Here is a 13,966-nt window from a genome sequence, read left to right on the forward strand (position 1 = left end):
TTTCCATTTTTCTAGCACAAAACACAAAATACCATTTTTAAAATCAAATTCTGTCGGTAAATTTCAATCAATATACAAGTGTATTTATTGTTGGTGGTATTTAGAGTAACATTACAGACCTCATTTATAATGGATTGAACTTTTTTGTTTAACTTTGAAAAATGTGATATTCCAATGGTCTTCAGTTGTTCCAAGGCATTTTGAATCCGTGTTTTCTGTTTCTGTAGCTCCTTCTTTCTGCCTGTTAACCTCTTGTCATGGACAACTTTATCATACATTTTCTTCATTGCCTAGACAAAAGGATCTTGCTTGAGATCTGTATCATTTTCACAGTATAACAACAGTTTTATGTTTGTTTCTCTTTTATTAATTACAAATTAATATATCTTTAACATATAGACAAACTTAACATTAAATCAAAGAAATGAAGTGCAAATATTGATTTAAGATATTCTATGAAATGTAATAATAATTATAAATTATTTATGCTTAATACAAAAGAACACAGGAAAAAATACATGCCTGTTGAAATATTTTTTTCTAGCTTAATATAACAATATAGGGTATATATAGGGTATATATTTTTACATCAACATTCATAACAAAATTAAGATATACCATGGAAACGTTTACAGTGTACAATATATTTCTATGCTAGCATGGTAGGCCACCATTCTTCACCTTACTCGAGATCATATTGCTCCCATACTAACCCACCCAGTCCACAAGTGTTGGCAACATACACACTGTAACTTACAAATCTATACAAACTTTTTGAACACTTTATGAATTAGTACTTATTTATGTCACCATTCTGCAATATACATGTATTGATTTGTATTTAATAACGAGTGAAATAATTGTACAAACAATCCCTAGTACAAGATAACTTTGCTAGTCTACACTTCATCTTGTGTTTGTAAAAAGTCAAGGAGATTATTTTTTTCATGCTATTAAAAAAATCCGAATTTTTATGTTTCCAACTGATTTTGAAACCTACAACTGAGCTTAAGTCATGTAAAAAAAAATGAGTCTTTACAAGTATATGAGATGTTCTATATTCTCAATATTTCCAGTGGTCACATAACATTTGTACATTTGAATTCAAGAAATCTATTTGCGCACACTCAAGTTACTGTTTAATAATTTATCCAGTTATTTATTGTTAATTTCTGCAATATGCTTAACATACTTGAAATTTCCATGCAGTAGTTAGAAGTTTCAATCCAGTAGTTTTCCGTTAATGGTATTAAAATTTTTATAGTGAATATGTTGTAGAAGACAGATTATTTTACATTTGTTATGAGTATGTTATTTTGCTTCCTTTAAAGATACATAAACTGCTGTTTCTAATATTGATAAACAATGTCCTTTGACACAAGTGTTTTTTTTTTATTTTTATTTTATCGTCAGAATGAGGTATTCATGCATATAAATATGGTTTTGTACAAATATTATTTCTAAAGTATCTACCACAATTTCATAATTTTATCAATGGGGACATTTCAACTGAATAATTTTTCAAAAAACACCCCATAAATTACATTATAAGGTGACTTTTTCCTTTATTTTCATACCACTTTCACTTTTTTGTCCATTTTTGCTTTTGCTTCTTTCAACTTTTTGTCTTCCTTTTGTCTCAATATTTCCATTCTCCTGTTTACTTTCCGAGTGGCAGTCAAGGCAGTTTGTAACTTTTTTTCATTTATTTCCTTCATCTTTTTATCCTGCGTGCTCAATGTCTGCTTAGAATAAAGGGGGGAAAAGTTATGATTTCAAATAAACACTTCTGGCACTTGTTGATCAAATATCATTTTATTAAAATTTCAATTGTCAGAACATCAAATTTTCATAGAGAGAGAGAGAGAGAAATAGAGACAGAGAAACATAAAATTATATTAAAAAAAATCATGTTTATTTTATGATTGTGATGAAAATATTATACATGAAATGTGGAGATAACTTACAGTAATTCCAACCTAAATTTTATTTATTGATTTCCCGTGTTTTGATTGGACGAGAACAAATTCAAGAAAAAGTTTACACATCGATAAATCTCTCAATTAGAACTACTTTCTTGACCTAGCTTTGTAAAAAATTGAAACAACTCGTTACTTCTCGTCTGTTTTAGCTAAACGATTGCAGAAACTTGAAATCAAATAAAAATGAATAATAAATAAAAACTGACGACTTGCAGGACTGACAGACAGGAATATTATGTTTATGTCACTCTCAGATCACAAGTGTGAATTTAAAAATTTCTGATGCATGATGTCATTTTATCGTCGTTCCCAATACTAAGCAAATAAGCTCAGTTCTCGATAGGAAAGAGAAACGTAGACTTTTACCTTATTAGCATCAAATTCATATGTCTATATCCTATATTCTGTTCATGCTTCGCACTTTTATTTAGTTTGTGAGTAAAATGTCAAGAGTTTACACATCGATAAAATTTTCAAAAAGAACGTTTAATCCTAAAGTAATCAAGCTCAACAATCCATTGAAACAATACAAATCGGGAGCACACACGGACCTCTAAAAACATCAGGGGTGGGATCAGGTGCCATGAAGGAGTAAGCTTCCCCTGTTGACCGGTCACACCCGCCTTGTGTTCATTGTCATGATCGGACAAACGGAAAAATCCGTAGACAATTCAGTGTTTAAATAATGGCCTAACAATTAGTATGACAAACATCAGTCAGCATTCGACTTAATGATAGATGGCATTTGCTGATCATTGTATTGACCAAAGAACTTGTGAAATGGTGACTTTAAACGAGACTGTTGATATCCTTGTTTCATTAACTTGTTTGTCAATAGCTTGCCTCGTTTTAGAAATTGTTCATACGTGGGGCATGCACTTGTGTAACGAATCAAATGTAAGATACTTTTGAAAAAACATATATCGTTACTTCACCGTTTTTAAACTGACAGAGATTTTAATGCAAAATATAAAATTACCTTCTTCATTGCATGCTTTAAATTTTCCTGTAATTTTGCAGAATTTTCCTTGGTTGACTTTTCTAAATTCGCCAATGATTTTATCATTTTTCTCTCTGTTTTCTTTATTTTATTCAGCTTTATTTTCAGTTGTTGGTTATTTTTCTCTGCAACCTTTCTTCCGCCTGCAAATCTCGAAGTCTAAAATACATATGAAGCTTGAGCATTTAATTACAAATAATATTTTCGTGTATTTAGCTCGTTTCTATGTTGAAGTGGGCTTTCTTTAAATATTTGTATGTATATACTTTTAGTGCCAGGTCGTCCATTTTCTTGTTCAAACTTTTCACTTCCTTTTCTTCATGTTGAGTCCATTGTGCCAAAGCTTTCAGGGAATCTATCAAAACTTGTTTCATTTTTCCTATTCGTTTTCGCACTACTTTTTTTCTTCTCTTCTCCATTTTTGAGATTGCTTTTAAGGTCTGTGGAAAAATATAATGAATATTGTCTGACATTTAAAAGTTGGTTTTTTTTTTCTCATTAGAATACTTGTATTTAGAAATGCTACAGTTCTGAGAATTACCTTTGAAAGAAATTTATTCATTTTTCTGTTCATCCTCTGTAATCTTTGAACACTGACTATATTGAGTTGTCCGATGTATGTATTAATATTTCTAAGTAGATGACTGATCTTCTTTAAAGCGCTGGGGGCTTCCTCTTTTGCATAAATGCCACCTAGTTGTTTCACATTCTTTAATAAGAAATAATTATCTACATGATTCTCTTGAAACGGGAATGTGTCAATTGGATACAGTACAAAGTCCAAGTACAATTTAATTCCTATTTAAACTCAAAGCCATATAAGAATGCAAGGAAAATAAAATTCACAGAATATCAGACAGAAATGGTGATTCAGCAACACTTCAAAAATTCTATTCTTATGTATTAGTATTATATTATACAAACAGTAAGCTGGTCTACAATTCATACAACAGAAATATATGTAGTTTACCTCTGAATCTAAAATACATGCAGTTTGTCAATGTGAAGGAATCTACGTACGTGCCACATGTAGCTGTCCTGAACTGCCTTTCTCAGGTTTGTCAGTTCTTTGTTGATGTTTTCTATCATGGATTTACTTTTTGATTCATCGGTCTGTGACATGACAAGGGCATGAGCTACGAGTTTAATGTTTTGTTCAAGATTTCTAATTCGCTTCTGAATTTTCTTCCCGTGATGAGATAATTCTTCCATTGACTTGACAGCTACTGCTTGAAACCTTTGCATGTTTGGATCATTCTTTGGCTAAGAAAATAAGATCATACTCTATAAATCATTGTATTTTCTTTTCATTTTTCAATTAAACGGAAATACCCCTATCTATGTTATCTTAATACAAATAAGGCTACTTACATATCACAACTCATTTATGGTTGTTTTAAATAAATTACAGAATTTTTTAAAGCAGGCACGATCATGAACACCTTATCTTTCAGGGCATCCACCTTTTTGGCAATTATTGTTGTTAACCGATGAAACAATGCCAGGTCGCTGTGAAGTTTAGCGCTCCTTTCCTCTAATTTTTTCAGAGTGGTATCAAACTTCTCCCGACTTTTCTGTAAAAATGCTATGCTTTCCTGAACATTTTTATCAGAACTCTTTTGTTTCAATTCATCCATCGACTTTTTTATTTTGTCTATTTCTTTAGTAGTCTGAAGCAATTCTTCGTGAATATTACGCATTCTTTTGTTAAAATGCAGTAATGATCGTATTTGCATTTCCTTTATCTTTGTAAAGTTTCCCAGCACACTTTTACTAATGAGATGGATTTTGTCGCGTAAACTCTGGAATGAATGAAAATCAAAATTATATCACACAAATAATTTGAAATTATCTATCAACAAACGTTTTTAAAAAATCCTTCTTAGGTTTGTACTTTGAAAAAAAAGGCAACATACAAAATGTACAGGGAATACCTCACCTGAGTGTTTTCTAGATTTTTCTTTAGATTCGCTATGTTTCCCTTCGTATATTTCGCTTTTTTCTGGCCTATTTAAACGAAATGATGAGATATACAAGTATAATGAACCAATATTTATCTGTTGTACATGAACATGTATGTACCTTAATTCAGAATAGGGTCTTTTTCATTTCTATTTTTATAAAATTACCTTTATCGCTATGTTTGGTTAATTTTTTTGTCGAAACTTGTTCTGCACCAGCAACTTTTGGTGTTGGCTTTTGAGAGGCGTTCTTTATTTTGAACAAAAGTTCAGCAATTTCAGTTAATTTATGTTTCTGTTGTTCCTCGACATTAGGTCCTGTAGTGGTGGAGGTTGTTGTATTTTGTGGAGTAACATCTACGGCAATATTCGGTTGGTCTCGATCAGATAGAAAACACATTTTCTTTTCCTCCTGATATTTAAAATATTGACATTTAATCAATTTTTCTTCCGTGCATAACTTTGCACATACACCATGATTCGGTACATTGCTTCTTCGGATGATCTTTATGTCTCCTGGTAAACTGACCACTGATGAAGGAGAAACTTGTCTTTTGTGGCGACCTCCAAAACAAAAACAACAATCAGAGGACAGTACAAAGATTTTTTTATCATTTGCACTTGTGAGAATTTGATGCAGAATACCATCTGAATCAAGCCTTTTATTGAATATTACAGTTATTAGTATAAAAGATTTTTGTCGACTTGAGAACAGTTCAGTTTATTCTCTCAAAACTTGTAAATAGTACATGAGGTACGAAAACGTTTGTACATATAATGCAATGGGTCAAGCAAGAAATGTGAGTCAAGTCTAGCTAGAGGGAGAAGAGACCAAGCAATTAATTCTAGTAATAAGTGTACACAGCTTTTTTTTTTTAAATTTCAAAATCTTTTGAGCACATAATTTCACAAAACTTTATAATATTTAGCTTACAACAAAATTTCTGGCTCAAGAATTTTTTCTTCAAATATCCTAAAGTATTACATTATAAATGTAGTGGCATTCATCTTTTATCTTTTTACTGTCGCACAAATTACAAAGTCGTTCATTTCTTTGTGTACTATTTCATCTGCCTGTTGTTGATGGTGATTTGTTGTTCTAAATTTTACAAGACTTTTCTTAAGTTTAAATGATAACAGAGATGAATATTTTTCACACTCATAATTAGTTAACTGTTTTAATAAATTGCCGAACCTTACTAATTCATTTTTGAATATATTGATCTTCTAACCTTTGTTTGACTGTTGCAGTTATCCATTTTCCATCATAAAAAGTTTGCTCACACCGTACATTTGATAAACCACAGTTGTCAAAAATACATTGAACAAAGAAAACCCAGGCTTTATCAAACTGTTTACGCAGATACAAATAAACAATCCTACACAATTTATTTTCTTTTCCATACAAGTTTTGCCTAGTATTTTATAACTTAAGAGCATATATTAATGCATCTAGGAAACCGCCCGGTTTCACCATAAACCATACAACTTGGGGTACTGCTTATCAAATTCAAGATGTTTAAGAAAGCGTAATTGTACAGTACTCGTTCACTTTCAGAGCCCCATATTTCACAACCACAAAACAGGTAAAAATTCTTTATCAAAAAAATCCAGATGACATTCAAAGGGTAAGTTAAGTTGTCAAATCTTACATATCACACCATACATTGCCTCTGAATTTTGGAACATGTAGTAAACCCTAAACATTCCATCACATATTGGCCTTTCTTGGTCTTTAGAGAGTATATAATGTATATAGATGATGTATTTTTGTCTCATTTTTATACATCTATTATTTACAAGTCTACTTTACCATTAAAAACTAAGAAAGTACTTTATGTATTACACATGTACATTAAAAATTCTCCTTTAAGTCTTTATTCATTTTGACTTATCAATTACATGATTTACAGTAATAAATTATCTTGTAAATAGTAAGTACATTGTAAATAGCGAAGGGGAATAACTTCTATCAGTAAAGTACTACAAATTTCTCTGCAATATCAATAGTGCCTTATCAAGCACGAGATGACCCAGTGCCCAGTGGTCAAGAATTTCACAAATCTGGTGAAAACACTTGCTTATTACAACTTTGTACTGTAAGCCTTCTCCTAGATGCCCGAGAGCAGAGAAGATTTTCAAAGAATTAATATTCTTTGAGGAGTAGATTATTCCTTTTGCTTAGGAGTCAGAAGGTCAATGGTCAAGTGTCAAACGGATCATAGAAAGATATTGACCACACTCCATATCTTGGAAACCCTTTGCTTGATAGACACAAACTTGGTAGACTTTTTTAGCCCTCAGAAGTGTTTTAATAGTTAATACCACTGTAAATTTTGAAGTCACATGATCAATTGCTATTATCAATTCAGTTTCTTGTGACCCGTTTCCTTTAAAGACCAAATTTCACACACTGGTACCCTCTAAGAAGTATATTACCTTGAATGTACTGGAGGTCCGTTAGAGATCGAACTTAGTATTATGTTTGCCTCTGACTAGTAGATGACCAATTGTTTTCACTATCATTACAAACATTCTAAATTTTACAGTTGCTTCCTTTCTAAAATTGCCACACGGATCCGGAGGGTATATATGTTTCTCAAATATTTCTTGTTTTGCCTATATATTTCCTAAGCAATTCCCCTGAGAATGATATAAATTATTATATTAATATAAAGCTTTTACGTGTAATATGGGATATATGTAATTCAAATTCTTCTGAAAATGTAAGAATAAATTAACATAACTAGAAGTGCATCGCACTGGTGAACTCAAAAAGGGCTTTTCCGACTACACTGCATTGTCACATGTGCTGGACGTTAACAAAACTACGCAACAATCAAATGACGTCATATTTTTAATACAATGCATGTATATATATATAATTATATACATACAGAAAAAATGACCTCTTTTGACAATCGTATTATTTTTATGCTTGATGTTTATAGATGTTTAAAATTGTTGTATTGTTAGAGACAGAGGATACAAACTAAAAAAAAACCCCGGATGCCTGGATTAGAATATATATGTTTTTGGACCTATTTTGATTGCAAATGATGCAAATATTGAATTTCCGAAATTCTAAACTTTCTATGATGTTCAAAATTCTACCTTTTTGTCCCTTTACAAATCTATGCAACTTTTTATCACTTGAATTTTGTTTTACCTTTAGATAGCTCAGCATTAACCAAACCTAAGCAACAAATTTTGTGTTGCTATATACTGTGATGAAAGTTATTTCTAGAATAATATTCCCAATACTATTCTTTTGTTGATGATTAAGTTTGATCATGTTACACCTATCATTAGTGAATATTGAGCGTTTTTCCAGCATTTTTCAGCATTTAAAATGTATTCTAAATGAACCTATGATTACCACTTACTTAGAGATATATATTCCAAATAATTTTTTTATAACATAAGTGGCAACAAGATATGATGTTTTTTGTGAGAATGGGTTGTTTGATTTTCTTAGTCTTTAATAAGATTAAAAAATGCTGAAAATCTCAAAAATCTCATGGAAACCACGACACATAGCAACCAAATTTTAATTGATACATGTATGTTTCTGGTGTCAAGTTGTAACGATGGGCAAATTTTTATCAAAATCGGTGACAATGCGTACCGAAGTAGGCTAGCTCTTGAAACTGAAAGCAGTTTTTCATAATATGTTTTTTTTTTAATGATTATCCTGTAATTTCATTTCGTTCACACACTTAAAACAAATTTCAGAATAGCACTGTCTTTAACCATCTAACGATCTCCATTTCTTTTCTTTTTTTCAGTTTTCACATCAGAACACAAAACAACCTAAAAATCTTTTTTAGATCTAGATATAACATATAATCTGTGGCATTTACCTGTATTTTCATTTTGTAGACACAATAAAAACAATGAGCACAAGAGCACTGACTTTAACATCCTAACTTGTTTTAGCGTCTGCCATTTCCTCCATCCCAATGACGTTTTACGTATATTTTGTGACGTCATACATTTTTTTGCAAAATCATGAATTTAGTGTAAGAAGGCCGAAAGGTTCCTTTTTGTGCCAAAAAGAAAATATTATCTGCCACCTTTTTTTTTTTATAATAATGGCCTTAACTTTTGAAGCTGAAATATAGATCTAGTAGAAATTGAATCTTGTACCTGCATGTATGTGTTGTGCTACACATGTCAAGTGTGAATGCAGACCTCCATCTACACATGTAAGAGTAGTTGTGGCTGCAGTTCCACAGATACTTTACCTGTGAACGCAGAGCTCCTCCTCTACCTGTGCATAGAGCTCCACCTATTATAGCACGTTGATGCACCTTTACATGCACAGCATCCAGCTGACTTCATCTACACATGTTGATGATATAAATTCATGTAGCCTACCTGTAAATGCAGAGCTCCATCTACACATGTTGACGTAGTTCCATGAATACAGAGCTTCACCTACATCCCTCTTCCCAAGGTACCGGCGAATGCCGACCACCACCGAAGGCAGAAGTAAATGTACGTACACTACGTGAATACAGGGTCTGTGATAGGCTGCACCTACACATGTTTATGTAGACCTACCCCTGTGAGTACAAAGCTCCGCCCACCACAAATGCATGTGAATGCACATGTACCTGTGAATAGAGATCACACTTGTACGATGCACATGGCCGTAGAAACCAGAGGGGGCACGGGGGGGGGGGGGGTGCCGATATAAACAATACTATAGAAAACATAGCTTCTATATGCTTGTGGCCCCTCAATATCACAGGCACTTGGGGTCTGGACCCCCCCCCCCTTTTCCATTTTTTTTCTTTTTAAATATGGAGTCGATTCACCTTTTTCCTATTTTTGTATTCTAATATGCACTATATGTTATCAATAATGTAACTCTTTTGTCTCTATATGCTGTTTTTAAATATACCGTTTTCGACTGATACATAAAAAGAGAGAAGGCTTGCAACTCTTTTCTCATCGTCTGCCTCACCTCGCTTAAACTTCGCCTGATTATTTATCGAAAGAATAAGAAAACATGGAATATGCATACATCAATAAATTCTTTATACATTCTTCTTTCTTTTCATATTTCCATTTAATTTTTATGTGCCCCCGATTTGTAAATATTTCGATTAAATCATCCGCATCTAGGGTAAATTTTGTTGATGTGCACCAGCTGGGACGGAAGTGCAATAACGGTAACTCTAACTTTATAAATGTTCTGCATTAAAAAAAAATCCAGGTTTGTAATAACAATATTGTGGAATTTGGTTGTCTAGGTCGTCTATTTAAAGTATAATCTTCATCCATTAAAATTTGCTAGTTAAAGTTATCTTGTTATTCACAGAACTTACCGTTACATGTTATATGAAGAGAAAATTCGGGATGTATTCCTTCTCGCATTTAATGTTCCGAATTACATTACATGTAATGATGATACCCGAAAATACCGGGCACTTCCGTCCCAGCTGGTGCACATCAACAAAATTTACCCTAGATGCGGATGATTTAATCGAAATATTTACAAATCGGGGGCACATAAAAATTAAATGGAAATATGAAAAGAAAGAAGAATGTATAACGAATTTATTGATGTATGCATATTCCATGTTTTCTTATTCTTTCGATAAATAATCAGGCGAAGTTTAAGCGAGGTGAGGCAGACGATGAGAAAAGAGTTGCAAGCCTTCTCTCTTTTTATGTATCAGTCGAAAACGGTATATTTAAAAACAGCATATAGAGACAAAAGAGTTACATTATTGATAACATATAGTGCATATTAGAATACAAAAATAGGAAAAGGGTGAATCGACTCCATATTTAAAAAGAAAAAAAAAATGGAAAAGGGGGGGGGGGGTCCAGACCCCAAGTGCCTGTGCTCAATATTAACGTCTGGTGACCTTTATTTTTATTTTTTATTTTTTTTATTTTTTTGCTTGTCAAGGAATTTTTGATAGTTGATAGCCCCCCCCCCCCAACTGAAAATGTATGGTTGTGCCCCATCCCCCTTCCACCCCCAAGTGAAATTGCTTCCTACGGGCCTGGTGCAGGTAGAGCTCCATCCACCTGGGCTTTGATGCACGTCAGAAAACAGAGCTCCATCAACACACGTTGATGTACCTCTGAATACAGAGATCATACGGGCGTATCATACGCATTTTGATGTACCTTTGAATGCAAAGTTCCCTAAGCTAGCTCTGATGTAGCTCCATCTAGGCGGCATATCAAGATAGCTACCGTTGACTCTGATGCACCTGGGAATGTAGAAATTTCACCAATTCGCATAGAATTGTCCGAGTACTGGGTACAACCCCCCCCCCCCCCAAAAAAAAAATAGGAAACTGAACTGTCCGATAACTCTATCGTTGACAGTTTTTTTAAGTGCTTATTATAGAACTTTATAAATGTTCCAGTAAATTTGATAACGGTAATACAAATATGTGTAACTTGAAATTATAGTCTTTACCCAGTACGTACATGAGTATTGATATTTGCGATGTTTCATTTATAATGCAGTTTATTTCATCTGACAATAAAAAGGACTGTACAATACAGTTTATTACAGTTCAATTGTTATTACAAATCATATATATCATTTCCTATAGTCGCTTCTCCGAAAAAGAGAACACAGGGTCTGGAATTCTTATCACACAGTTTCAACGGTGAATGGTTTTGGGGGTTGGCTTCTGAATCCCGCGGATCTTCAAAATAGATGGGGATAAGTCAATTAAATATTTGCTTCAATAAAATAGATAGATAAAGTGTCAAAATATTCCCAAAACTTCATAATTCCATAAAAAATGGAAAAAACATTCATTTATTCACAGTTTTTAAAATAATTCATTTTATTATTTTTATTACAATATTAATGTTTTTTAAAATTATTCTGTATTTTTCATCAAGAAATAAAATCATGAAGTTTGTAAAACAAGTAAATTGTATAACTTGTTCAGAAATATATCGTATAAGTAACTTATTTTTTTTTCTGCAATTGATATAAAATACCTACAAAAAGGTTGTAGTTTTGCAGTTGTTGGTAAAATTGTAGGGTCTTCAAAAGATCATACAAGATATCATGCATTATATTCTTCTGGTCAAGGCGCAAAGTTTCTATAAGACGATTAAAATTTCTCCAAAATGCAGTTTTGTTTTTCTCATCTCCACGTGAATTCATTAAGATAGACCCTGATTTTAAAAGCTTCACCGATGACATTGTCACTTGCTGCTGATGGCGCATGAGTTTCATATGGAGAACCTGCATTTTTCTTTTAGCTAAAGAAATGACCGTAGGTGACAAAATGTGCTGACCGCCCCTTAGTGTTATTAGGTTTTCTGTTGTAGATAGTAATTTCTGGAAGAAAAAAAGTTTTGATACATATACCGGTTAAGGTTTTTTTTTATTGAAGTTTGGCTTTCACTACAATAACGTGTGTGCCTTGATGACGTTACCTGAAGCTCCAGGCTTTTCGCCTCTAATTGAAGAATTTTTATCATTTGAGCTACGATGGCAGAAGAGTCGGCATTTGACATTGCACTGGAGTCTAAAAGATGTTCAGAAAAAAAAAGTTTGTTAGTTGAAATAATATGTAAAAAAAAAAAATAAATATCTACATTTAGCCATTGTTGACTACATTCACATATAATCCACCTACTGTTTGCATGTGTTCGTTCAAGGAATAGGCGGGCGACTTTCTCGTTCTGTCTTTGCTCCGGTTTGACCGATACCCAGCCTGCCAGCTCGGCATATTTACTCTCAGACATCAAACATTGCTGAGTTGTTGTGTTGTACTTTAAATACTGACAGTCTATGGATTTCGTCCGAATACACGTTTGAATGCATAATTTAAGACTTGGAATTCCGACCTTAGTTAATGATTTCACACGTGCCTTCTGAACGAGGACAGCTGAAAAAGAAACGAAATTTTTATTGAAAAATATAGTGTTTAACTTCATTAAAAAAATAAATAAATAAAAGTGTATTTATGCTTTTTAATTCAAAGAAAGGGTACAAAATGAACCCTTTATTTTCTATCCCATAATAAATCCATTACAAATGTAAATTTACTCTCTGCATCAGCATGGACGTAGGAACGGGCCGGGGGAAGCACCCCCTTTAATTTTGCCGACATATAATTGTAGAAAACACAACTACTTTATGCTTATGTTCCTCAATAGTAACGTCTGTTGATTTTTTTTTTTTTTTTTGGGCGGGTTAAAGATTTTTTCCTTGGTAGTGCCCCCAAAACTGAAAATGTTTGATTGACCACCACCCCCCACCCTAACCACCACCAAATTAAAAAAAAAAGGAAATTGCTTCCTACGGGCCTGAACAGTTCTGAAGATATTATGGAGCGCAAGTGTTTGGTCCAAGCGCACGAAATGAGTGGCAAGTTTTGTCTTGATTTATGAACTCATTAAATTACTGTTTATAAAAAAACAATTAAGGTGAGTCCCGGGCCGGGACTCGGGGAACGTGGGGCCCTTGTCAAATAACTAAACCACATATATACTGTGCTGCTGAAATGATAATCCCAATATAGGCCTATACATGTATAAGAATGATTGATTTCGTACGTGTACGTGTACAGTGTCATTTGGAATGAAATGTACTGGAAGATGTTCCATCATCATATATAGAACAGATCATATAATTATATAATAAACCTATCATATAAGGTTGCACTTATAACTGTATAATCTGTGCCATATATCTTTGTTACTTTAATTTATGCCCCGCTATTGGCAGAACTAAGTCTGAATTGATTAAAATAGCCTATAGATATGAAGAAGGTATTGACTGATTAATTAATACACATAATAAGCCTAGCGTTAAATTGCTAATCGCTCTGACCTTTGTGGACCTAACCATCTCTGATTCTGAGAAAGCAGACACAAAGACCTCACCAGAATGGATTTCCTCGCAATTGAAAACTATTGATAATAGAAACATCACCCACTTCATTTTTCTCTGGAAAAAGTGCGTGTGACGTAATTTTCAGTCTTCTGGGGGTGACGTCAGGTTTTTTTTAAATATCGGGTTC

General features: G+C 33.0%; 2 protein-coding genes across 2 annotated transcripts; both read right to left on the reverse strand.

The window, feature by feature from the left end:
• Positions 1 to 526: 526 nt before the first annotated feature.
• On the reverse strand, positions 527 to 8,899 carry LOC133182613 (titin homolog). The gene is made up of 9 exons (XM_061317459.1): positions 8,807 to 8,899; positions 5,112 to 5,507; positions 4,922 to 4,989; positions 4,425 to 4,784; positions 4,003 to 4,245; positions 3,524 to 3,691; positions 3,249 to 3,422; positions 2,962 to 3,141; positions 527 to 1,742 (listed from the first exon to the last, which is right to left on the reverse strand). Exons 1-9 carry the CDS (start codon positions 8,865 to 8,867, stop codon positions 1,572 to 1,574), a joined length of 1,821 nt encoding a protein of 606 aa, XP_061173443.1. The 5' UTR covers positions 8,868 to 8,899; the 3' UTR covers positions 527 to 1,571.
• Positions 8,900 to 11,368: 2,469 nt separating this feature from the next.
• LOC133183547 (uncharacterized) lies at positions 11,369 to 13,936 on the reverse strand. Its single transcript, XM_061318488.1, has 5 exons — positions 13,830 to 13,936; positions 12,578 to 12,829; positions 12,375 to 12,466; positions 11,935 to 12,276; positions 11,369 to 11,626 (listed from the first exon to the last, which is right to left on the reverse strand). Exons 1-5 carry the CDS (start codon positions 13,885 to 13,887, stop codon positions 11,582 to 11,584), a joined length of 789 nt encoding a protein of 262 aa, XP_061174472.1. The 5' UTR covers positions 13,888 to 13,936; the 3' UTR covers positions 11,369 to 11,581.
• Between the last annotated feature and the right edge of the window lie 30 nt (positions 13,937 to 13,966).

The sequence above is a fragment of the Saccostrea echinata genome, unplaced genomic scaffold, assembly GCF_033153115.1.
Source record: "Saccostrea echinata isolate AGI-Se365-2 ecotype Australia unplaced genomic scaffold, CSIRO_AGI_Sech_v1 ptg000009l, whole genome shotgun sequence".
Lineage (NCBI taxonomy): Eukaryota > Metazoa > Mollusca > Bivalvia > Ostreida > Ostreidae > Saccostrea > Saccostrea echinata.

What these genes read in the sequence shown, in the direction of transcription:
- LOC133182613 (XM_061317459.1), bottom strand. Translation starts at nt 8,867, where the DNA reads ATGTTAAAGTCAGTGCTCTTGTGCTCATTGTTTTTATTGTGTCTACAA. An exon ending in TCTACAAAATGAAAATACAG is followed by an intron (nt 5,508 to 8,806) that starts GTAAATGCCACA and finishes TTTGTTTTGGAG; the next exon opens with GTCGCCACAAAAGACAAGTT. An exon ending in TAAAGCATGCAATGAAGAAG is followed by an intron (nt 1,743 to 2,961) that starts GTAATTTTATAT and finishes TATTCTAAGCAG; the next exon opens with ACATTGAGCACGCAGGATAA.
- LOC133183547 (XM_061318488.1), bottom strand. Translation starts at nt 13,887, where the DNA reads ATGAAGTGGGTGATGTTTCTATTATCAATAGTTTTCAATTGCGAGGAA. An exon ending in TGAACGAACACATGCAAACA is followed by an intron (nt 12,467 to 12,577) that starts GTAGGTGGATTA and finishes AACATCTTTTAG; the next exon opens with ACTCCAGTGCAATGTCAAAT. An exon ending in CGAAAAGCCTGGAGCTTCAG is followed by an intron (nt 12,277 to 12,374) that starts GTAACGTCATCA and finishes TTTTTCTTCCAG; the next exon opens with AAATTACTATCTACAACAGA.